This window comes from Entamoeba invadens (genome assembly GCF_000330505.1).
Source record: "Entamoeba invadens IP1 unplaced genomic scaffold scaff_1105074725183, whole genome shotgun sequence".
Classification (NCBI taxonomy): domain Eukaryota; phylum Evosea; order Mastigamoebida; family Endamoebidae; genus Entamoeba; species Entamoeba invadens.
Window position 1 is genome coordinate 1,043,525 of NW_004443692.1, and position 25,246 is coordinate 1,068,770.

A 25,246-nucleotide genomic window follows, 5' to 3' on the forward strand; every position below is an offset into this window, starting at 1 on the left:
AAAATGTATCAATATAATATTTAAACGTAATGTTCAAGTATAGTACAGTTGTATTGTCAAATATTGTCATTTAAAAGGAACTTGAAAGTTCGTCGGCCATAAATGTATTCGACAAAAACGCGTTTTGTGTTAGACTCATTTTTTTGTGTGTTTTTTTATTACATTTTATGGTTACTTTTACCAATAAAAATAATATAATAAATAGACCAGTAAAGTTATATTCGTAACATTAACTATCGTCAACCATAGAATTTAAACAAAAATAAAAATGACGTGATTATCAAAACCAATATATTATAATAAAATATTAATAAAAAATAGTTTTTGAAAAAAGGATAATAATAATAAAAACACTTTTGGAAAAAGAGATTATTTAACACCCATTTAGCACCAGATGTAAATTAAATGGGTTATTTTTAAATGACGTGGTTGCATTCAGAAAAAAATTGAATATATGTTGCTTCGGAAACTTTTTTGATTTAAACTATTTTTCATGTCAATGATCCTTTTAACCCCGTTCTTGTGCTGTAAACCCCCGTGTCCATTTGTTTTTTTTTGAAAGGCGAAAATAAAAACACCCAATAACACTCTTTTATAAATATAATACGAACCATTTAATAATTTGTTTGGGAGTTTTTTAGGGCGTTTTCCCCTTTTACCGGGTTTTGAGCAATATATTATATGTTTTTCATCAATTAAAACAAAAATATTAAGACGAAAATAATATGTTTAATTTCTATCTTTGCCAAAAAGCAGTTATTGTTTTTTTCTTGCTTTTCCTAATCAAATAAAACGGTCAAATCTACTCGAAAAACATTGATTGAACAAAAAAGAGTCTTTACTGAAAAACCCCGAAAAACCGGCTTTTTAAAGAAGTAAATTCTATGAAATTTTGTGTATTTTTGTTATTGGTAAAAGGTTCTTATGTTGACCACCTGTTAATTAATGCGTGTGATTATTAAAAGCATAAATGATAACTATATTCCTCTGTTAAAATCCTTCAAAATGGGACTATTTGGTCATTGTTGTTTTTGGCACAACATTTTGGCAAATAGAATAAACATTATGGGCGCACTTAATACTTATCCACCACAATATCCCGTTATGTATAATTGCGTATAAACCCCGACTATTTAAATTGATGACATCTCAATGGGTTACTATCCAAAAATAAGTATCCTCGTGTATACAAAACAGTTAATCTGCCAACTCGTAAAAATGGGGTTGATCAAATTGTGTTTCTAAGAAGTTCAAAAATAGCGACTCATGAAACCTCATTATATTGGAAAAGGATCTGCTGTTAGAAGAAGCCCTAACACTGCATATTCATGCTGACAATCCACATGCCACTCGACCCAGCTGATTCAAAAAAGAATGGTGAAATGACACCAAAGAGTTTCAGAACGTCTGTTTCTCGTTCTATAGGAAAGCTCTCTGATCTCTTTGAACGTTCCCGAGACTCCATCCACCAAAAGTTCGCCGATGAGTCTGTGTCCACTGTGATTCTTGGTAAGTTGGTTCAACTAACAACAGAGAAATTTGAATTTGGAGAAATCCTTTCCCTCTTTGAAGAAATGAAATACATTCTAATTGAAGACGAAAACGAAGTTTTTACTAACAACTTTAGACGGGTTGTATGGAGAATGGACGACGAAAAAAGACTTGTTTTGGAGGCAATTGTGAAGAAAATGATCGAGTTCAAAGAACCAGCAAAACGACTCATGTTTTTAGTGTTTGACAGAACCCACACCCTTCTCCCAAAGTGTGAGGAATTTGCCAATTACATTATGACTAAGTGTAAAGATGTTTTTGCAATTGAAGGCGATCCAGTCTATTCGATATATGACGGTACTGTTGCTGTGTCTAAAGACGAGTTTTATAACATGTTATTTGACCCTTATGCCTCAGAGTCTTTGATTAAGACCTTTGTATACACACAACCACTCTTTTGCACACTAGAAGAGGCCATTCAAAGTATTTTGAAGAACCACAACTTGATCGAAAACTTGAAGAAGAGTATGGAGGTTCCACTTAACTTTACAAGACTTGTTGTTTCAAGAGCAGAAAAAGTGATCATCCCTTTTGTATCAACACATTCGGGAGAGCTTCCTCTCACTTTGAAAAACCAATTAAAAACGCTTGAGAGTGACATATACTCCACTGAGTTTGTCAAAGAAATTGAAGTCTTACTTGGTGGTGCAGAGTCTTCAAGTTTGGGGAAGTCAGTTCTTTGCGTCATAAAGAAGAAAGTTGAAGACAAACAGAACATGGTGGTCTCAAGACTGGACCAAAAAGGTACAATTAAAATATTAAGTCAATGCGAGGAGTACTCCAAATTGGTAGACTACAATTATAAGACACTTGCCGAACAACTTGTTGTCTACGACTATGAATTGTTCAAGAAAGTTGGTTACAAAGACTTCCTTGAGGGGTGCGAGTCCCCAACGTTTAAAAGATATTTGGACAGACTTAATAAGCTAGAAGAGTTCTTTGTCTCGAAGATGATGACTAAAGAAGATTTTGCGTACTTCATTAATGTGTGTGACAAGTGTTTGGAAATACGAGACTTCAATATGGCGTATTTACTCTTCACGTCTATTGTAAAGCAGTCATTGAGTGTCCAGACTGAATTTGAAAAAATATCAAAGAACAAAAAGGCGAAGTATGAGAAGATCTATGAACTCTTTTCAATACACAAAAACATGGCAAACTATAGAAACGCACTTAAACTGGTCGAAGAGACATCACACCTCCCAATTGTTGCCATTTTTTTAAAAGACTTTGTTGTTCTTAACGAACTCAAAACTATTGTTAATACTAAACTAAACTATTTGAAGCTGAAAAACTTTGCAGTCGCTATAGACAGAATGTACATCGCCAAGAGAAGAAACTTTTCACTCTCTTCAAACCATACCGCACAGACACTTCTCGCCAATTTGTAAATAACACTTCTTTGTATTTTTTAATAGATTTGTTTAATAATAAGTTTATTAAAAAGAATTAATAATTTAAAATAGAGTTTGGATATATAATTGAGGATTTCATTGTTCAAATGTCACTAAAAAAACTGTATAATTTAAAATGGAATTGGATTCCTTGTTGGGTAGTCTCAGCAACTTCGGAGAACAAACAGCGAAGTCTTTGAACACGGAAAAGTCATTTACAGACATCACTAGTACAGAAACTGCTCGTAAGCAGTCGATAGAACTGAAAAAGGAAGAGGAAAAAGAACAGCCGGTTGATAAAAAAGACAAGAAGGAAAAGAAGAGTAAAGTTTCAAAGGCGAAACCAAAAAAGAAAGAAACACCCAAAACAAAAGAGGAACATACAGTTGAAGTTTTTAAGAAGAAGTCTGACAGCAAAAAGCCCAAACCAAAAGAAGATTTGAATGAACCTGAAGAAAAAAGGGCAAAACCCAAATTAAAGGACAAAACTCAATTGACGAAAGAAAAAAAGCTCACAAAGTCCGAGAAATCAGAGACTTCAAAAAAGGACGAAAAAACAAAGGAAAAACCTAAGAAGACTGAGAAGAAGAAAGAGGAGAAAGAAAAAGTTGACGATAAAAAGCCTAAGACCAAAACCGAGAAAATCAAAACTAAAGAGAAAAAACAATCAAAGAAAGAAACCAAAGAAAAGACTAGTGACAGTGAAAAGAGTGAGCAAGACGAAGAACAACCGCTGAAAGGAAAAAAGAGTAAACAAAAAGAAAAAAAGAAAAACAAAACACAAGAAGCCGAGAAGAGTAAAAAACGCGTGAAAAAAGAGGATGACAAAAAGCAAGAAAAGAGTAAAGAGGAGGCAATCACTGAAATCCCACATGTTGCTGTTGATCCAAATGAAAGTGAAAAACAAGACGAACATATGGAAGAAGAGGAGACAAAGCAAATTGAAGAAGATGAGGAACAACAGAAAGAACCACTCAAACACAAAAAGTCGTCGGTTATAAAAGTGAAGGTACTCGTCTCTGGGTTCAATGATGACGATGACAAACCCGTTAACACTGATTTTGTGTTGATCAAACAAGACATCCTGGAGGTGGACTGTTGTGTTGTGAAAAATGCGAAGCGGACCGAAAAGGTGTTAGAATCGCTTGTTCGAGGAATTCCAATCGTGAGCGAAAAATACTTGGAGGCCTGTGAACAGAACGGGAAAGTCGAGCAATTTACCGGATTTTTATTGGACAAATCTTTTGTAGGAATGACAGCCCCAGCAACCATCAGAAACGAGTTGTTAACCGGTATGAAAATATACGTAGGCGGCAAGACAAAGATACAGAACCATACAATCGAGAGGTGGGTTGGAATGTTGGGAGGGTATTCTGTGGTTCGGCCTAAAGACGCTGATCTGATTGTGGTTGGAGGTTCGTCGCAAATGAATTTTAAAAAGCAAGAAGGAACTCCAGTTGTGTCAGAGAACTGGGTTTATGACACCGTGGAACAAATGAGAAAACAAGAATATGAGCATTATCAAGTCGTTGTCCCAAAAGGTAAAAACAAGAAGAAAGAAAATACAGAGAGTGAAAAAAAGGAAGACAAAGGCGAAGAGAAATCAAAGGAATGAGTCATTTAAATGGTTAAATTATAGTTTAAGTATTTGTTACAAAGATTTATCATAAAATTATAACAAGTTTATATAATAATTATAGTTTCTCCAAACTGTTATTTCAAAAAACAATTTTTATGAATAATGATAAAATAAATTATAAAAAGTAGTAAAAAAATAGATATGAATTTTTGTTTATTGAAATATCTTTTTTGTATAGTAAATATAATTAGAAAAGAACTATATAATGAACCATTGGATGACATCGAATCTTTAAACAGTTTTGTTTTGTAATTTGATGGAAACGTTCTTCACCACCATCGCGCAGTATATTTCGGCATACCAAGATATATTCAAATTTGTCCAAGTTTCGAAGAGATGTTATGCGTCCACTGTTAAAATGGACTATAATATCTTTGACTCAGTCATCCGGTTTTTCGAGAGGACACAAAAACACACCAAAATCACGTTCACATCACACATCAACTCCTCTTCAACGAAACCCACCGACATATTTCCTTTAGTGATTGAGTATCCAGTTTCGCATAAAAGAAGAAAAGATATGCTTGCTAAATACAAATCAATTACCTTTAGACGTGTTGTTGCTGACGAGGATGATATAGATGACGTGGGGAATGTAACTCCATTCACCACTGTCTTAGGCGGGTCGTGTTTTGCTGACTGCAATAAACTGACATCCCTTGCGTTGTCGACTGATATTGTGATACTTGAGGCGGGGTGTCTTCCATACAGTCTTGTGTCACTAACCCTTTCTGCTCGTCTGAAAAAAATATCGACTGATGTTTTCGATCACTGTGATAGCTTAACACAGATTGTTACGATTCCACCGAACACCCCCTTTGTCGCTCGAGTCGATTGTCAAACACAAAAGGTGTTTAATCGCTGTGGATGCAAATGTTTGAACGTGATGTTCACGTTAGAGGACCGAATGGAGTTTGGTAATAACATATCAGGGGAAGTCCAGACTATTGCCCGAGGCACTTTCGACTGGTGCACGTTGAAGTCGATATCATTGCCAGGGAATGTGACTGCGCTCGAGACGCGTGCGTTCAAAAGATGTTACAAACTCGAGACGATTTCTCTTCCGGAACATATTGTGATGATAGGGAGTGAGTGCTTTGCTGACTGTCCCAATCTGAAGACAGTCGAGTTTGGGAACAACATCTCATGCATGGGGAGAAATTTGTTTCTGAACTGTAGTAAACTCGAAAAGATAGTGTTCGACGAGATCACCACAACTATCCCACTCACTATATTTGTGTTGAACGAAAAAGCACAAGAGAAGGGCTGGCGTGTTAAAGTCGAGAAGGCAGACGTCTCTATAATGAAAGAAAAGTGTGTCGAGCAGAGTGTCCAGATCAACGAAGTGTGTAGCTCTGCGTTTGAGAACAGTGACATCACTTGTATCAACTTAGAAAACTGTGAAAAGGTCGAGAAGACTGCTTTTAAAGGGAGTAAACTCGCTAAAATTGAATTTTCAAATCGACTGAAAGAGATTGATGAATTCGCTTTTTCATATTGCGATAAGTTAACGTCTATAGTTCTGCCCTCCTCTGTCTTACATTTGGGGAGTAACTGTTTTTTGTCATGTGGACTGAGTCAGATCACCGTACTTGTGAAAGAAATACCCGTGAACTGTTTTTCTTTTTGTGAACAACTGTCGAAAGTGGAATGCGCTAATGTGCAGGCAGTAAGAGATTGCGCATTCTCATATTGCAAATCACTCAAGGACATTTCGTTGACTGCTTCAAGCATCATTGGTGAAGGTGTTTTCATTGGGTGCAGCGAATTGACGAATGTGAGACTTTCAGACTCGGTGCTGGTCATTCCAAATAACATGTTTTGTCAGTGCTCAAAACTGCAAAATGTTATTCTGCCCGCATCAGTGAGTCGAATAGGAGACTTTGTATTTAGTCAGTGCTCCGAACTTAATTCGATCATATTCCCAACGAAGCTGGAGTACATCGGGAAGTCGTGTTTTAACAAATGCGAATCAATGACAGAAGTTGTTTTAAATGCAGTCAAAGAACTTGGAGTAAATTGCTTCTCGTTTTGTTCCAATTTAGTGACGTTGGATTTGGAGAAATGCGAATTGACTGAAATACCGGAGGGATTCTGTAAATTGTGCACTAAACTCGAAACCGTCGTATCCCCAAATGGACTTACAGCTATCAAGAAAAATGCATTTTCAGGGTGCGTCTCCTTGTCCAAATTTGCTCTGCCACAAAACGTGAGTTGTGAGGGGTCTTCTTTCAAGAACGCAAACAAGAAATTTGATGGTTCGTCGTCGATCGACAAAGCTGCTTTCTCATAATTTGTTTACTTTTTGTGTTAGTTGTAATCAAAAAATAGAGTGAAACTTGGTCGTTTGACGTTAATAGAATAAGGGATCTCATTATTCAGTGATACTTTGACACTCTATTGCCTCTTTTTATGAACATATTTTATAATGATTATTATAATATTTAATGAATGGGTGATACATACACACTAAATTTAAAAAAACAAAATAATGGATTGAAATGTATACAGAATGTCATTCTTCACGATAGCCAAGTACAAGTAGTCGTTCGCATATTATGTTCTCGAAAAAACTTCTTCCAGTTAAAGGGTTCTCTTGGCATGAAAAATTAAAGGCGTTTCTCATATAATTGTTGAAAGTCACTTTACCATCAGTTTTCATCCAAAAAGCAGAAGTGACAATGAAAAGCATATCTTTTTCGGAGGAAGAGGGAATGCTCATACCAGTTCTTTCACCGGCCCTTCTTTTGATAACTACTGTCTGATTTTCTCTGAGGCCAAACAGAAAGACTTTGCCAGAAGTCGACTTTGTGGCCTTGTCTGCCTTTTGTAATGAAAGTGCGTCTTCTTGGTAATATCCAAAAACCCCATTTTTGTGGAAAACCATGACACAGATTTTCGACTTCCCACAGACAAGTGATGCAAAGTCTCTTCCATCAAAACCAGCAGTGTTGCTGTCAAATATAATTTCCTCAGAATTGTTGCCAGTAATATCCCTGAGGTAATCTCTCTTCTCCAAAAACGTGAGTTGTGGTGTGTGCTCTATTTCTTGTGGAGACAAGACTTGTTGGACTTCTTTTGAGGGTTCAGTCCTTGCACGCAAGACATGCAGTTTTGCATTCTGGATTTGCTTTTTGTCCATTTTAATTGTGGAGGACCACCTCTTGTTTTTAAACGAAATCTTTGAAGATGTACAATTTGGGCTGAAACTTGGAGATGAGAGTGGTGTTATATCAGCTGATTGAGCCAGATTTTGTCTTTCAATTTCATTGTTCAATTTGGCAAAGACAAGTTCTCGGCTGGTGCTCCTTCTTTTCAGAGAAACGCTGCTCGTTGACTGTCCCATTGAATGGCAGTCATTAGTTTTGCCGACTTTATACAGTCCAGGGTATGAGTTTAGTATAAGTGAAAAAGTTTTGAAGTTATAACAAAATCCCTTTATGAAAAATGAGCTTTTACTTTTGGCCATCTAAGATTGAAAAATAAGGCTGCATACTTTTCAAGAGAACAATTGGTGGTTATAATCATCAGAGTTCGGTTTAAAAAAGAAAATAATAAAAATCAATAATTTAATTTTTAATTAGTGTGACCAGTTTCTTTATGACAGCATATGATTTCATAAAATTACACGTTTTTTGGTATTATCGAGCCTTTTTTTCCCAATAATTACCAAAAAGACGATAATGTAGGGGTATTTGCAAAATATACCAATAAATCAATCAACAGAAGATATATGCGATAATGCCGAACTGTTATTTTTTCGTTTACCCTAAACGGAAACAACGTGAAAATAGCCCGAAAAATTAGTTAAATATTAATCACTCAATCGAAACTTACTGGTCTAATGTTGAGCATTACAGTTTTGGTTAATTTTTATTTTTTAGGTCTATTTTTATATAAAAAATGGATATGTTCGTTATTTATAGGAACTTTACAAATAAAAAAAAGAAAAAATACTCGAAATAGATAATACTGTTTTGATTAACTATACTTTTTATAAATGAAATTAACATTTATATAATAAATATATTATTAATAATAGCTGATCTTGTTTTTGATATTTTTATTTACTAAAACAACTTGGACAATTTTTTAGGTTCGTAAAAAATGAGCAAAACCGTTTTAAAAAGTCGGGTAATAAGTGTAGTGTCTATGGAATTTTTTTCATATTTAACTTCCTATGATTTGAACGAAAAACTGTAAACATTAATTTTATTATCCCGTTTTTTAGATAATTTGAATGTTATTGTCAAAAATAAACAACTTTTAAACAGTTTGTTTTATATTATAAAAAATAAATTAATGGTCGTTTTTTTTAAATAAATAATTATTTATTTTTTAAGTTATTTAAATATTTCACGACAAGTATTTGAACTTGAAATATCATATAAAAATAAAGCAAAATGACAAATATGCCAAAACCCCAATTTCATATTATAATAATGGCTCTTTTTAAACATTAACATTTTAAATATTCGGGATAGCTAATTGCTTTCTCGAAATACTGCATTGTAAATTTACATTGATCTATAATAAAACAGTTTAAAGAAATAAACTATTATAATAGAATTTGTTCATATCATTTTTTTATATTATAATAAACCAATCATGATAGTTTATTACTAATGATTTTGAAACAAGGTCAACTCCAATAATAATGAGTTACAAACCAAATGAGAGGTTATGCAAAAAGGCGTTTTGGGAGGAGTGCTACAAAACCGAGTTGAAGAATTTTTCAGACAACCCGAGTGACGTGGGAGAAGTTTGGTTTGGTGAACAAATTGCGGAACAGGTTGTTGACACTCTTCAGAATTACGCGTCGACAAATTTAAGGGTTTTAGATGTTGGTTGTGGGTGTGGATATACTTTATTGTTACTTTTCCAAGCGGGGTACACGCGATTGTATGGTGTTGATTATTGCGAGGGTTCTGTTGAGTTAACAAAGAAAGTTTTGACTGAAAATAACGTTGATATGGACGATGTCATTGTCGAAAAGTTAGACTTGTTGGACGAGTATTGCATTGATACTGTTTGTATACATGTTTATTGATTCTAATGATTTAAAAACATAATTAGGGTTACTTACTATTAGTCTGAAATTAAAGAGGCGGACGTCATTATCGACAAAGGAACATTTGATGCAATCATGGTAGCCCCAGAAAAGACCGAGAATGCAGGGAAGTATAAAAGGTACATTAGCCAAGTATTGGCGGAAGGCGGGATATTTGTCATCACAAGTTGTAATTGGACCGAAGACGAGCTTGTTGACTGGCTTGGAAATGGCTTGGATGTTATCGACCAAATCAAGGAAGGATCATATTCATTTGGAGGATCACAAGGATCAAAGACAACAACACTCTTTTTTAGAAAAATATAGTTAGTTGAGTATTGTTTGATTAATAATTTTTATTACTTTTAATACAATAGTAACTATATTTAAATACAGGCGATGGAAATTCAATTGAAAATATACAGTAAAACCTCCCAAGAGCGGGAGGGTGTGGTAATTTTGTTCTCTCAAGAGCGGGCATTTTTAGCCAATCAAACCTTAATTACCGCTCGACAGAGAACTCTATTTTTAGTTTCGGTCTAAAAAATGCCCGCTCTTGAGAGAAACCGCTCTTCAGAGGTGCCGCTCTTGGGAGGTTTTACTGTATTGTGTTTGTATGTCTTTTTTCGATGTAGACAAATCGATACGCGACAAGTTAGATGCCATGGCTGGTATTTTGAAAATTTAATAGTTGCATTATTTGTATTGATTTCGACGCATTTTATGAATAACAGTAAAAACAAAACACAACGACAACACTAAAACAAACGTGCCAATAAAACAATTTATTAGAAATTAAAAGAAGTTTTTTTGTTTTTTATCGAGCATTTGTTTGTAACTTGTAAAATAACTATGTAACAATTAATGTAATATAGTTTTTTTATTAATGATTAATTAATATGTATCATTCTAAGCGAATTTGTGTGCATCAAAAGAAAAGCAAACAAATATTTCCCGAATTATTGTCCATTTTTTATTAATCTCGTAATTTATTATTTTAAGTTTGTCTATATTTGTTGTTATTTCAAACTAAATATCATAACTCAAATCACTTATAAATTGTATTTCAAAACTTGCATTTGCTAAAAATATAAAATTTAACATATTTTAAAGCTAAAATGCCTTTTTGTTATAGCAAACGATAAATATTTGGTTTTGAAATTATAAATTTATTATATATTATTGTATTTTTATTTCAATAATTCCCATTATAACAACTTGTTAACCTGTTTTTGGTGTAAAAAACCAACTTAAATGATTAGAAAAGAATTCCCAAAAGTGAGTTTTTTATATGTTTTGGAGCATATTACTTGTTTTTATTGCCACGGTTTTAAAATGAATAATCAGGAAATTTGTTATACTTTCAATTTAGTTTTTCATTTATTTATTAAAAGATTATTGAAACATTTGGGTAAATTAATAAATAATAATTGCTGTGTCCCCTGAGTGTTAAAATTATTTGGCTTCAACCCACATTCCTAAAAATAGATTATCCAAATTATCTGATTTGGCTATATATAATTATATCTATTATAAAAGTATTGATTCCCAACTCTTTGCATCATTAAAATGTGATATAACATAACAAAAAAAAATGACGTTGTTTGCGCAGAAACACTTTAAATTATACAACTGATTGTATCGATATAAATCAAAGAATTTCGATTTTTCTCTTTCTCGTATAATCTAAAAATACAATTCAACAAAGAAAAAAAAAGAAAAAAAGAGAAACAAAATAATACCACTACAAAAAATGTCGATTATCTCTACACGCAGTTTCAGAACCTTAAAACGCTCGTCGCAAATGGCTGTCTCCCCAGACAGCTCGTCCACCTCAACACCGTCAACCCCATCAGTCCGATCTTTTAGATCGACTCGAACTTTTAATAAAAGAGACTCGCAACAACCCCAACAGTCAAACTTCTCCTTCTCATCGGAGCAAGTGCCAGAAGCTCTTCAGAAGTTAGCGGAAGCGTGTATCGTTGAACCCGAAAAAATTCAAATTCTGATCGATCAATTAAAAGACAATTCCATTTACTTTTCATATGACTTGGAAATTGCACAGAGAATTGGAGTCTCCACACTCGACTGGGACGTCACCCTTTGTAGAATATTTATTAACAGACTCACACAAACACAACTCCTTTTACTCAAAACTATCGTCTCTGTGATTAAGGACTTCTCTAACGACTCAAGTTACTACACACAAATCGCTTCTTTTCTCCTCCCACCAGAGAAGGATTCTTTGCCTTTTGCTCTCTCACTTTTAGACGTCCTTTGCAGACGTTTCAATGACGTATTTATTAACTGCGAGTTCGACCCTATTTATCAGTACGACCAATTCTCAATCAAGGCGTCACTCTTCGCAGCAAGCCCAAGAGCACTCATCACTATGCTCTTTTTCCCACAACAACCAGAACCAGACTTCCCAAGTCGACTTGCAATTTACTTGTCTGTTGCGCTCGACCAGAAACAAATAGTTCAAGAACTTAAAGAGGTCATAGAAATCGAGAATTTGTCCAAAAGGGCGATGCAGTGTTTGTCCGCATTGATCACACATTTGATCAAGTTTAATCCAGGAATACAGTTCGATGAGACGATTTCTAACATCATGGAGTCGCTTGTACTTCCTCTAAAAAAGGAGATGAATTTATATGGGAAACAGCTCTTAACGTCGACGGCCGTGACGAACCCCAACATCTTGAAATCAAAGAAAAAGGTTGGTGATGTGACTGATGTGTTTTCTGGGGTGTTTGCCGAACAAATAACATTACTCGATGCGATGCTTTTAGGTGACTTAGATACAGCGGAGTGTATTAGAAATAAGGATAAACCCACCTTGGACTATTATTGCGATATCATCGATAACGTTTGTTTCTTCATAAGTTCATTCGTATTATGATTAACTATAAATATTTGGGTGTTGACATATAGTTTGGCAGGTGGGTTTCGTACTCCATCAAAACTGCGGAGGGGGGAGAAGTAGCGAAGATGAGGTACTTCATTAAAGTTGGTTTGGAGTGCTTGAAGCTGAACTCGTTCAACATGAGTTATGTCATATACACCGCGGTGACGCACTTTTCGCTTGAATATGTGTTTAAAAAGTTGCCGCATAAGTCCGTCAAAGCGTTTGAAGAGCTCAAAAGAGTCTTTGATTTCTCGAAGAACTACGTTATATACCGAAATTTGTACTCCATTGCTCCAACACCAAAAATACCAATTTTGCCGTTGTGGATGGGAGATATCATACACGCCCAAACGTTGTTTTCCTCTTCAGAAAGTGAGCATGGGTTATATCGGATGGATGCGTTGAGGACAATTGCAAATGTGTTACTTCTTATTACACACTCGCAGCGTGTCATATTCTCGAAGCCTAACCTTATAGTAGACCAACTGATCGCCAAATTGTCAATTAAATATCAATATTAAATGTTGTGTGTTTCTTTGTTATTATAATTTAGTATTTGTTGTCTTTTGTGTTCTTTGAAAGGAAGAAAAAGTACATAACAGCTAATTAATAGTTGTCTGGCCAGATCACCTCAAAGAATACATAAGAGAGTCCAACAGCAGCAACAAGCGAAAAGAACACAAGGGGGATCCCAAAGATGATGAAGTCCTTCACTCGATAATTCCCTTTCTTCATCACCATAAGTGTTTTGTTCGAACCAAATGGTAACAAGAAGACGGAAGACGTCGCTATCATCACGGCGTACATCGAACTTTTCAACCCAATGACTTGTCCTCGATCCATACCGGTGGGATCGGCTCCCCAATATGTCTCCCAAACCACAGGAAACATCAACGCAAACACAGCGGCATTACTCAGTGACTGTGTTAACAGCAGAGCGGGTATGGCAAGTGCACTTAATATCCCAATCTTCCCAAACGGCAAAAACGCTCGAGTTAACGACCGCGCAAGAAGAGCACCAACATTCGTCTTCACCATCCCCTCAACAAGCCCAAACGAAGCACCCAAAATGCAGATTAAAGGGACATCAACAGCTTTAAAGACATCCTTAATGCTAATAGTCTTCGTCACTAACAAAATGAAGACCATAACAAAAGCAGCAACTACAAAAGGAGACGCATCTATGACATCGGTTATGACTGGAATAGCAATGGCTAAAAGCGCTAATATAGTTTTGTAGATGACCATTGGTTGGGGGAGAGAAACATCCAACGGGAGGACCAACTGAAATGGATTTGGGTAGTTCTCCGAGTTTTCAAAAGACTCAGTCGAGCATATTAAGTAACTTCGGGTGCTTTCAATGACACTCTCAGCTAACTCTTCTTTACACAATGACCCCATGTCGTCTCCAATGAGTACTTTTTCTTCTTCGTTTTGATCATTTTCGTCGATCTTTTTATACGAAATGCCAAGAATCGAAAAGAACTGGGTATTGACAAAATTGGGAAACTTTTTGTGAATAAACTGCGATGCACCTCCAAAACAGACTTCATACACTTTTAAGTCGCGATTTGATGACATCATCTCCTTTGCAAATCGACTCTCTGGGACTATTCCAGAATACACATAGACATCATTCAAGAGCTGGTACGGTGCTAAATAATACAAGACATCCCCTTCTTTCAATATTTCATCGGGTTTTGGCTCCATCAATTCCCCGCGTTTGATCTTAAAGAGTTTTCCATGTGACGGATAGAACAAGACTGTGTCTTTGAGCTTTTTATTAATGTGTGAACTCCCCTCTGCTATTTTCACAGGAATCAAAAACTCACTTTGACCAGCTGTTTGCTCAGGGATGTCGGTGTTTGGCACCAAAAATGTGAAAAACGACGTGTAGAGGAGTCCAACAATAGTGAGTGGTAACGCAACCAGACCAATCTCAAACATTGGGATAGTCACTTGCATGTTCAAGTTGAATTTTTGGTTGACAATTTCCACTTGATTCAAAATCAGCCCCTTTGCAACCAAGTTAGTGCTTGTCCCTAATATGGAATTCATCCCTCCAAACTGAATGGCGTAACACATCGGGAGTAATAACTTTGAGGCTGGTTGTGTCGACGTTTTTGTCCACGCAAATATGAGAGGTATCGACATAGCAACGACCGGCGTGTTGTTCAAGAAGAGTGAGACCAACATGACAAAAGGGAAAAGCCTGAGAGCAGAGGGCCAGATGTATTTTTGTGGAGTGTCGGGAAGCAAAAATCTGCCTGCAAATTTGAGACCACCTGTTTTGTCGACTGCCTCGGAAATAATAAGAGCCACCAATACAGTCAAAGTGCTGTTGTTTGCAAACCCCATGAAGGCTTCTTGTGCTGTTATAATTCCCAAAAAAACGAGTAAAATTGATGTGAAAAGAAGCATTAACCCGGGATGAACTATTTCGGCTAATAAAAGTGTGAGCATGACATCAAAGGTAAACATGAAGAGATACGTTTTTGTTGTCACACTATCTTTGTAATGGACTTTCCAATCAACAAAGTACAACAAGGAAAGACATGTCGTGAAAATAACAAAAAATATCATGACTTTCCAATTTCCTTGTATTATTCGCTGAATTCTTGTCACAAAAGATGATAGAAATGATGCCCGTTTGGGAGTTTGCATGTCACAAATGATATTTTGAGTTTAGTTCCACAATATAGAGATCAATATATTATTACTATTTCATTATTTTATACTATATTTTTATTATATTATTAACTTTTTTTGGACATTTAAAATCAATATATTAGAAATAGTAATTGTAATTAAAATTATTATACGAACACAAAAGTTCATTTAGTTGTTTTATTGTTGAAATATGTTGGAATTTATTCAGATCATCAAAAATTAATTAAACAACACGCAGTTAAAAACCTATTTCGACATTTTATTATCAATGTTTAAGTGGAACAAACACTTACAAAATAAAACAAAATTGTTCTTTGTTTAAAATTGGATATGTTCTTTTTAGTAATTTTTTTTAGTAAAAATGATAATTGTGTTATTATAATATAATAATATAATGAATAGTTTATTGAAACCAAATAAAAATTTAAATTTATGGAATTGTTTTCTTTGAAAAAAAAATATTTGCTTTACATTTTTAATTTTATTTTTAACATTTTATTATAAATGAATTAAAATCTTTAATTAATTATATTTAACAATAAAATAATGTAGTAATAATAAATAATAAAAAACTAATACTTAAATAATACAATCTGATTTTTCCAAAAATTGCATTTTTAGAAGCAGTTAAAAAAGAAAACAAAGAAATGTTATTTAAAAAAACCAGAGATGGCGACTTTAATACTTTTTGTGATATTTTCTATTGTTCTGGCTTTAGACGATTTTACTGTACACATTTTCAAGGTGGGACAAGCTGACTCCCAGTTAATTCAGTTTGGTAGTGGATATACAATTTTGATTGACCTTGGGGAAAATCGAGACGACACGGAACCGACAAATGCAAAGTACGTTGAAAGTCGATTAGAGGAGTTGTTGCCTTCGAAGAGGATAGATGTTCTGATATTGTCACACGTTCATTTGGACCATTTTGGGTATGTCGAGCGGAACAGTGGGATTCATCATTTAATCGAGAGTGGAGGATACACCGTTGGTAAATATATTGGCAGAGATATTGGAGTTTTCAATGGGGATGGGGAGTGTAACAGTTCGACAATTGACTGGAAATATGTTGGGGAGTATGAAGAATATAATGTCAATTGGATTTGTTATGCGCACAATTTGAAGACGCCAGGAAGCCTTGGGGCAGTCAGAGAATTGGCGCAAATGTGTTCGACAACGCAAATCGCCCCTCCCGACAAAAATGTTGCAGTTGAAATTGTTATAGCAGACGCGTTGTTTGCACTCAAGCAAGATGGAAATCCCGTAGCTTCAAATTGGGCAAACACTGAGAATGCCCCAAGTGAAAATGACTATTCCATTTCGCTTCGCATTCAAGTCGGCGATTTTGTGTATTTCACGGGCGGTGATTTGGATGGGATGAGAGACTTTTCTTATGGCATGGAAATATCAAATGAAGAAGAACTTATTAAAGACGTTGTTGGAAGTGTTGACGTGTATCGAGTGAATCACCACGGCGACTACCATTCATCCATCGAGAGTTTTATAGGAACAATGAAACCCACTGTTGGGGTAGTGTCTTGTGGAGAGAACAATAGATATCAACTGCCACATACCCAGACAATCGCTCGACTTTCGGTGGTTTGCAAAACCATTTTCTTGACTGAAAATTGCAACTCAGAAACTGCAGCATATGGTAACTTTTATCCAATGAAGGACGATGTAGTGCTGAGGTACAAATTGAATAGTGACACATTTGATATCACAAATTCTGACTCGTCATATATCAAAACTTTCACAGTGAAGAAGAACAAAAATGAGAGGAAGAAGTGTAGTGAAATAGGTAATCGTGATATCCAAATCGTCGTATTTCTGTTCGCTGTAATTATCCTTTTGTTCTAATCAACCCCACTCAACGTTCTTTTTGAGTTATTATGTGATGTAACACAAAACAGAGAATAATAGTTAAATTTGCTATAATTATAGAACTTGTTTTATCAACAACACCTTTTCTGCTGTTGGGCTGGTTGTTGTGAAATTTCGACATTATCACTTTTGTGCTCACTTTCGAATGTTCCAGCATCAATTTTTGGAGCGAGGGTTTCGTACATGATCTGAAACATTTGTGGGACATTCTCTCCTGTTAGTGCTGAGACCTCGATAACAGGGCACTCATATTTAACACCAATATTTAGTATCTGATCAATAGGTACAAGTTGTTGTGTTGGTGGGTCTTCTTTTCTTAAATCAGACTTGTTTCCAATGATTACTAGTTGTGCGTTTTTCTCGACAGAAAGAACTCTTTCGATCCAGGTTTCAACTTTGGAGAATGACGTGGTGTCGTTGATCGAAAACACTATAAACACGCCCGCTGCAAATCGATAATACAGTCGAGTCAAACTGTCATACTTTTCATCCCCAGCTGTATCTATGTTGTAAGTCTATTGGTATGAGTAATAAAGAAACAACCCCATATCGCAAAATGAAATGTCTTGCCATCAATGTCGACGGCTCTTGAGAGAAAATCCACACCTATAGTCGGTTGCTCCTTCCCGTTGTATGTATCGTTTACGTATCTTGACACAATACTGGTCTTTCCAACACCACTGTCTCCAACTAAAATCAATTTGATGTTCTCTTTGTCTTGTTTATTCATTTGTTTTTTTTGAATTCTGATGGGTATTTTCTATCGAGTTCTCCATTTTTGAACGATAACTCATTAAACTATTTCTAATTGTTATTTATTTATTATTTGTTTGTCATCTTTGTTTTTTCTATTATTAACTTTAAAAAACAATTTCATAACTTTTAAATTCTTTTTTTTATAAAAGAAGTTTAAAATAAATAGGTTTTTTTATTTGGAAAATTGTAAGTTTTTATTAATTTAAACAAAAAATAGTTTAAGTTGTTTTTTATTCAAAAAATGTATTCCTATAAAACACTTATTTTGCAAATTGAGTTTTATTTTTCATATTGAAACAAAATATCAAAGTGAATGTATATACTTTTATAACAAGTATATGAACTGTATCAAATATAAAAAGACCGATACCATTATTAATTCAATCATATTTTCACACCAAAGTGATAATATAATTGAGTTGAAAACAATACAACATCTTGTTGAAAATATTATTCAAATAAATGTTGTTTAATATTTAGTCTTTTTAAAAATAAATTGGTTTTATTGCCATTTCAAATAATTCTATTTAACATCCAACAACAAAAATATGTAGTTTGCTTAATCAAAATTATTGAGTAGGTGGCACGTAATCTGGTGCAAAAGGATTAAAAAACCCACCATTTGTTTTAGGTGGCTCGATTGGCATAGCAAACTTGGAGTCTGAAAAGAATGGGTTGTTCACTACAGTGGGGTTGGGTGATATTACATTTTGACTTTGTACTTTCTTTTGTTCTTCCACATTTTCTTCTACATTTCGTGCAAATGGTGAATAAAAACCTGTATCAAGTGGTTGTGCAACGTTTTGTTGTGGTTGTGCAAATTGATGAATGTTACCTTGAAGCATAGAGAGGTACCAATCACTTTTCTTGAAAGCATTTCCCACCTCTTTTTTATCTTCAAAATCAAATTGTTCGTAGTAGTCAGCCATTTCTTGTTTACTATTCATAGAACGCTTCAGTTGTTTGTCACTCAACAAAACAATGGGCGGTCGAACTAAATGTGCAAAATTTTTGTTACTTTCTATTTTGATCATCCCCAACTCACAAAACTTGCATTTCCCTTCGAGACATTTGAAACACATTGGTTTGTGACAATCACCACATTCTATGACGTCCTCATGTGTGTGACAAAACCAACAGATCTTCTGTTGTAATTGATGAACCAATTCTATCGTCGAACTCTTTCGCACATTTTCTAATGTCTCACAAAATTCTTTCGCTTGCGCAAACTGCTGGAAAGCAAGTTTAGTCTCGCAGTCATCTTTTGTACATATCGAAACTACACCAGACACTTCATTAATGTGTTTGATTGTAACTATTAAAATAACTTTGAAAGGAACTAAACATCCTTCAACATGTTTCCCCACAACCACCATATCATTGGTGATCGAGACAACTTCTCCATACATCAAACTCATGTTTAAGACAACTACAGTCCTGTTTTTGCTCAGCCAGTTTTCTTGGAGACTCTTCGGTAGGTACTTTGCAATTCGATTCAATTGTGATATTCTTTGATATTCTGGAATATAGCAATTGACATATGACGCAACACCTTTGATCGCTTCAACTGCCTTTTCAAGGCCACTGTACCAATCGGGATGTTCTTCTTTGGAAGTGTGTTTCAACACTTCTTGTATCAAAAGAACATATCGAGGTGTTCTTTGGACTGGCATAATGAGGAGAGAAGATAAGTCTTGTTTGGGTGTAGTTGGAAGTCCCTGCCGTATTTGTTCCAAGTAGTTACTGACCTTCTGGTCTTGAATCAACTTGTTGACGATACTTATTGCCCTCTGGTTATTGCCCACAAAGTCTCGAATGAAAACAAGGAGTGGGGCCATCTCAAGAAAAACGTCTTGAATATTCGAATTAAGTGTGTTTGACTGCTTGTATTTTCTGAGTGTAGAGATGAAGTACTGAGAGACTGCAAGGGCATCTTCGAAACCCTCAAAGATATCATTCACGATGCTAATTGGTATTACTTTGTCACTCCGCTGCTTCATGTCGTCGTAGTAATAAGTCCGAAGCTCGGAAAGACTGTTGGAATATGTTACTTCTGTTTGGAATATTTCGTTGATCACTTTATCACGGGATGACATGTGAAACTTAAATTTAAGTTTGCTGAATTAGAATAATAAATTCTTAAAAAATAATTTATATATTGTTTTTTAAACCATTATCATGTAATTTGTTTGTTTGATGTTATAAGTGTTTGTATTAATAAGCATTATCAAGAAACTGATATATAACGTCATCATTTATTTATGTTAATAACAATTATATAATAATATAATTATAATATTGTTATATTAATAATTGTATTTATAATTTGGTAATAAAGAGACTTAAATGCAAATAAACTGATATTTAAAAAGCCTCATTTAAATAAACAATAAAAGCAAATTAAGTGATATTATTCATCACAGAAGATGAATGAAAAAAAGAAAACTTCTTTATTATAACAAACAATTATTTTTTTTATTCTGTATTGATTTATTATTTATAAAAGACTTTATATAATTAATAATACAACAAAGCAATTCGATAGATTTTCAAACTTGGAGTTTATTAGTATTAATTTTCAATCAATTTTGAACATTTTTTGATATGTTACACGATCTTATTCACCAAACCCATTTTATAGAAACATAATTGAACAAAACAATAACACTCCAATTAAAAATTAATATTTGATTACATTATCATTGAATGTAATGTCGATTATTTTAGTCAATCGACACAAACAAAACATATGAAGAAACAGAATCAACTTAGTTATATGGAAGAAAAATGAGAGACAAAGCCAACACACTGACAAATGAGACACCAACGGAAATACCAACAATTGCTGCGGTGACGTCGAGTCTCGCCGTCTGATATTCGATTGAGTAAATGACACTAAGTGATGGTGCGGGGCATATACAACATAGAATAATAATGAATCTTGTCATGAATGAAATGTAATTTTTTGTGATAAAGAATATGGAAACCCCAACAATAAGTGCAGTGACATATCTGATTGCCAACACTCTCAACGAAATGAAATACACTCGAGCCTTATTTTTCCACTCGAAAAAAAATCCAAGCACTGCGTATGACAGCAAAGTGTTACCACCGGCCACTGTATTAATAACTTTCATCATGAAATGTGGTACTTCTATATTTTTTAGACCAATGGTATATCCAATTGGCATTACATAGAGTGGGATACATGTGATAATACTTTTTGCAATGGTCATGAATATATATTTCCAGCTCACTGGGGCTTTTTGTAATTCAGTCTTTTTATCTCCATATTTGACATCGATCGTGGGATTGGCTCTATTAACTTCAATAGAGTCTCTTGTAATTTCCCCACTCTCTCGTGGGGTCTCAAGAGTCAAACTGTTTTGTTCGAGTGGTGTTGAGATTGGGTGTGTTACTGGAGTTTTGTCCTCGAACATTGAACCCGAGTCTGGAGTGTTTTCCATTTCAGTTCCTAAAGATGCCAATTCGATGTCGATGTCATCCTTTTCCGCAGTGCCCTCCATCAGTGCAAATATTGGCCTTAATATAAAATAGCACGCAACGTCGTTGCTCACATTGAACAGAATTGCATGCGATATCCCGTTTTCTGGATCAAAAGTTTCGAGAATGGGAAATAGGAAGAGCCCAATATTAAGACCGACACACCCTCCAAATTCAATCTGCCAAGGTACTTCACATTTTAAGACGAATTTGAAAAGAATGAAAGCGACGACGGAAAGGATTGTTTGAAGAACAAAACCGGAAATGAACATTGCAAGCGAGTTGATGTCGAGTGTTCTTGTGTTTGAAAGCGACCTGAAAATTACACAAGGAAAGGCCAAATTAAAGAGCACTTTCATAACAAGTGAACTGTGGTCGCGGATGTTGTTTCGGTAATAAATAATCTTAAGAATGTAAGACGACGCAATAATGACAAAAAGAGTACCAAACTGCTCCAGTATGACTGATGGCGACGGCATGCTTTTGGTTTGAATTTCTTCGTTCAGGAATGTCGACTTTTAATCTCTATTTTAAGAACCATTATTATTGTTTGTCTCCTCTTGGAAACCAATATGGTTTAAAATACAATAATTAAACTACTCAGTAAGTTATATATTCGAAGTTAAGAGTATAGAAAATTAGGGTGGAAGTTGTGATACCAAATTATTGGTTGTGCAAACTTGTTTTGCTTTTTTTCATCTAATCGGGATTATTACGCATCCATTTTAGAGACGGGTGAGTTGGCAACAATTGGACAATTTTGAAAACCCTCATTTAAACAAATAGATCCCGACTGATTCTAAATGATTCAGTTTTTGGTTCTCGAAAATAATTTCATTGGTTAGTGGTGGCTAGTTCGTCCTATTGTTTTTTAAAAATTAGGCAAAAAGCATGATGTGGTATTGAGCAGAGGAAGACAAAAATTAATTTTTATTATTAGGAATAAGAAGAGTAGTTGAGAAGGGATTTTAACTTGGTTGTCGATTGGAAAAGCATTTCTGTGTTTTTAATTTTATTGGCAATATGGTCTTTGAAAAGGCACCTTATTATTATTTGAATTAAATAATATAAATTGAAAATGCTATAGTTATAGTCGCTCAATTCAGAGATCAACAAATTAATACTTCGAATTTTTAAAACAATTATCATTTCAATAATTGTTGATTAAATTGATATTCAAATTGATTGTATCACTAAACATTTATTAGTTTGTGAATGTTAACACTTGGAAATTGTAAAATAAATATTAAACAATAATAAGAATAATTCTACAAATTTGAAATCTTCATTTGCGAATTTTGTGTTAAAAACTTACGAAAAATCGTGCAAATAGAAAACAAAAAACAAAAAAGGTTGTGTTATTATCCGCAACAAAAAAAATTTATTTACTCAACAGACATCAATGATATTCAATGTATTATATTATATACAAGATATCAAAATTATTACAAAATTTTTAATTTTAGAAGAAATACAGTTTATATAAATTTGATATAAAATAAAACAAAAAATTATATAATTTTAATCAAATTCAACTTTTTTGTTATATAATTTGGTTTATATTTGTTGGTCGACCGTTATTGGTTATTTTTTTATAAAAAAAAATAATCAATAAAATAAACCAATAAAACAAGTCGTTTTAAAAACAATTAACAGTTGAAGTCATTTTGGTGTTTTTTGTATTACTAAAATGTAGTAACAAACATCAAAAACTTTATTATAAAATATAGTTTAAATACAAAATATATGTTTGTGAATTTTTCATTTCTTCCAAATTCAAAAGTCGAAAAAGCAGTTCCATAACAAGTAAAAATGAACTCAAAACATTAAGATGGCTCGTGAGTTGATCATCGAGGAAGTGAACAAAGCAGTACATTCAAAAATTGGTGTTCAGGTCTCTGAGTGTGTGGAAATTTCCAAAAAACTTTTCCCACACTTAACAACAAATGGGTGTGCACTTTTAACAACACTTTACTTTTCACAGAAAAACAAAACAGGTTTAGTGTCTTTCAAAAAACTTATATACGTTCTGCAATTGTTAGACTACCTTAACGTGCTTATGAAAGAACTTAGTTATAAAATAATAGCTGTTTTAATATTTCTTGTACTTGACAAAGACTTTAGTGGGACGTTGGAACTAAAAGAGATAACAAACATGTTTTGCCAAAAATATCATAACTCTGAAATCCTCAAAAAACAAACACTGAAATTTTTCAAAGAGTGTGGAAAAAATGCAGATGGATTTTTGACACTTGAAGAAACAATCAAAGAAACCTCAAGAACTAAAGACTCTAACATGACACTCGAAACTTGTTTAAAAACCATCGAACTTCATTATGGAAAAGAGTACGACTTACTTGAGTCTGATAATAAAAGTCCATTAAAAACGACTGTTGCTCAAAGTGTTTTGTTGATATTTCCCAAAGAGAGCCATAACAAACTCGAACGTCTTGTCAATGTAATTGTTGAAATTGCATTTGAATCAAAAAGACATACAACAAAAAGAGAGTATGTCATGTTACGCCGAATGTTTGATTTTCTTAAAGTGAAAAATAACAACATTCTAGATGAGAAGTGTTTATTGGTTGTTTTGTTTAGACTCTTAGACAAAAATAGTTCTGGAAAAGTAAGTCTCAAAGAGTTCAGAGCTCTTTCATCCACAGAGACTCCAATCCAGAAATCCGATTATGAAAACGTTTTGAAAACATTAGACAAAAACGATGATGGTGTGTTACAACTTGAAGAATTTATGAATCTTGGGATGTTCACATTTTTTGTTCTTAACACAAGTACTCAGAAGGATGTTCCTTCATTTTTGAATAACATACAAAAAATCGAGAAACATTATGCACCCGTGTTTACAAAAGGTGTTGTCATGCACAACTACGACGGTAAATTTTTAAGTAAATTAAACCAAAAACCCAAAGAGGGGTATGTCGATTGGATCTACGTCAAACACCAACTTGACGACCAATATGAAAAGGGTAACATGATGAAGTTTTTGTTTGATGTAGCTGATGATAAGAATTTAAACATAATCACATGGAAACAATCCAAGATAATCGAAGACTATATAAAGAAATTTGACGGCAATGAAGATGACAAAGAAATTTTGTCTATCTGTTTCGACTTAGTTGAACACAACGGAGTTATTAATACCGAAGAGATAGAAGGTATTTTCAGACACACATGCCTTAGAGAGTTTGATAAACAAAGTGACAATTTATTGGTGTATGATTTGAATCGAAATGGTCTGTTCAACAAAAGTGTGTATCTCAAATTTATGGAAGAAAACTATTTATCCCCCAAAGAAGACAAAAAGTCAAAATTTTTGAATGAATCTATTTCGACGTTCAGAAAGCTTGATGTGAATAACAACAAAATGTTAACAGAAGTTGTTGTCCTTAATCTGTTTGGGCGATTTGAAAACGCGAATGAATGGTTCTGTTGCTACATTGCAGCAGTGAAACGGAATATATGGAAGAGGCTTTTACATATCAACGAGGAGCAGTTCGTGAAGTTGATGGTAATGTTAAACGAAAAAATTGAGGCGATGAAAGCGGACAACGAAGACTTGTTTTCAGTCGAGCTCAGAGTCTATGTGAATAATAATGTGTTTTGTTTTGGTAATGAAGTCGTCGAGGAACTTGGCACTGTTGACACTTTCAACCTAAAACGAGCAAATGATGTAAATTTTGAAGGAGTGTACACTCAAAATGATTTCGATGCTTTTAGTAAATATGTTGAGACACTTTGTTGACATTATGGATTGAACACTGTGGGTATTCTTGTGTTATTATTATTATTTTTATAGCAAGTAAATATATCATATGAATCATTATAAAATGTTCTAATATATTATAATTGGTTCTATATAATTAACTTAATTT

At 34.1% G+C, this 25,246-nt stretch overlaps 12 protein-coding genes across 12 annotated transcripts; 7 read left to right on the forward strand and 5 right to left on the reverse strand.

The window, feature by feature from the left end:
• Positions 1–1,328: 1,328 nt before the first annotated feature.
• EIN_186270 (hypothetical protein) lies at positions 1,329–2,942 on the forward strand (the record flags this gene model as incomplete). Its single annotated transcript, XM_004260923.1, has 1 exon — positions 1,329–2,942. One exon carries the CDS (start codon positions 1,329–1,331, stop codon positions 2,940–2,942), a length of 1,614 nt encoding a protein of 537 aa, XP_004260971.1.
• Positions 2,943–3,081: 139 nt separating this feature from the next.
• EIN_186280 (nucleosome-binding protein, putative) lies at positions 3,082–4,560 on the forward strand (the record flags this gene model as incomplete). Its single annotated transcript, XM_004260924.1, has 1 exon — positions 3,082–4,560. One exon carries the CDS (start codon positions 3,082–3,084, stop codon positions 4,558–4,560), a length of 1,479 nt encoding a protein of 492 aa, XP_004260972.1.
• Positions 4,561–5,104: 544 nt separating this feature from the next.
• On the forward strand, positions 5,105–6,877 carry EIN_186290 (hypothetical protein; the record flags this gene model as incomplete). Its single annotated transcript, XM_004260925.1, has 1 exon — positions 5,105–6,877. One exon carries the CDS (start codon positions 5,105–5,107, stop codon positions 6,875–6,877), a length of 1,773 nt encoding a protein of 590 aa, XP_004260973.1.
• A 222-nt stretch (positions 6,878–7,099) lies between these two features.
• EIN_186300 (hypothetical protein) lies at positions 7,100–7,726 on the reverse strand (the record flags this gene model as incomplete). Its single annotated transcript, XM_004260926.1, has 1 exon — positions 7,100–7,726. One exon carries the CDS (start codon positions 7,724–7,726, stop codon positions 7,100–7,102), a length of 627 nt encoding a protein of 208 aa, XP_004260974.1.
• Positions 7,727–9,241: 1,515 nt separating this feature from the next.
• Positions 9,242–9,961, forward strand: EIN_186310 (hypothetical protein; the record flags this gene model as incomplete). Its single annotated transcript, XM_004260927.1, has 2 exons — positions 9,242–9,613; positions 9,677–9,961. 2 exons carry the CDS (start codon positions 9,242–9,244, stop codon positions 9,959–9,961), a joined length of 657 nt encoding a protein of 218 aa, XP_004260975.1.
• A 1,426-nt stretch (positions 9,962–11,387) lies between these two features.
• On the forward strand, positions 11,388–13,063 carry EIN_186320 (hypothetical protein; the record flags this gene model as incomplete). Its single annotated transcript, XM_004260928.1, has 2 exons — positions 11,388–12,503; positions 12,569–13,063. The coding sequence occupies 2 exons, from the start codon at positions 11,388–11,390 to the stop codon at positions 13,061–13,063; spliced, it is 1,611 nt and encodes a 536-aa protein (XP_004260976.1).
• An 85-nt stretch (positions 13,064–13,148) lies between these two features.
• Positions 13,149–15,206, reverse strand: EIN_186330 (sodium/sulfate transporter, putative; the record flags this gene model as incomplete). Its single annotated transcript, XM_004260929.1, has 1 exon — positions 13,149–15,206. The coding sequence occupies one exon, from the start codon at positions 15,204–15,206 to the stop codon at positions 13,149–13,151; it is 2,058 nt and encodes a 685-aa protein (XP_004260977.1).
• A 675-nt stretch (positions 15,207–15,881) lies between these two features.
• On the forward strand, positions 15,882–17,072 carry EIN_186340 (hypothetical protein; the record flags this gene model as incomplete). Its single annotated transcript, XM_004260930.1, has 1 exon — positions 15,882–17,072. The coding sequence occupies one exon, from the start codon at positions 15,882–15,884 to the stop codon at positions 17,070–17,072; it is 1,191 nt and encodes a 396-aa protein (XP_004260978.1).
• Positions 17,073–17,167: 95 nt separating this feature from the next.
• On the reverse strand, positions 17,168–17,826 carry EIN_186350 (hypothetical protein; the record flags this gene model as incomplete). The annotated part of the gene is made up of 2 exons (XM_004260931.1): positions 17,168–17,598; positions 17,640–17,826. The coding sequence occupies 2 exons, from the start codon at positions 17,824–17,826 to the stop codon at positions 17,168–17,170; spliced, it is 618 nt and encodes a 205-aa protein (XP_004260979.1).
• Positions 17,827–18,421: 595 nt separating this feature from the next.
• Positions 18,422–19,948, reverse strand: EIN_186360 (Rho/RAC guanine nucleotide exchange factor, putative; the record flags this gene model as incomplete). The annotated part of the gene is made up of 1 exon (XM_004260932.1): positions 18,422–19,948. One exon carries the CDS (start codon positions 19,946–19,948, stop codon positions 18,422–18,424), a length of 1,527 nt encoding a protein of 508 aa, XP_004260980.1.
• A 672-nt stretch (positions 19,949–20,620) lies between these two features.
• Positions 20,621–21,835, reverse strand: EIN_186370 (hypothetical protein; the record flags this gene model as incomplete). Its single annotated transcript, XM_004260933.1, has 1 exon — positions 20,621–21,835. The coding sequence occupies one exon, from the start codon at positions 21,833–21,835 to the stop codon at positions 20,621–20,623; it is 1,215 nt and encodes a 404-aa protein (XP_004260981.1).
• Positions 21,836–23,187: 1,352 nt separating this feature from the next.
• On the forward strand, positions 23,188–25,116 carry EIN_186380 (hypothetical protein; the record flags this gene model as incomplete). The annotated part of the gene is made up of 1 exon (XM_004260934.1): positions 23,188–25,116. One exon carries the CDS (start codon positions 23,188–23,190, stop codon positions 25,114–25,116), a length of 1,929 nt encoding a protein of 642 aa, XP_004260982.1.
• Between the last annotated feature and the right edge of the window lie 130 nt (positions 25,117–25,246).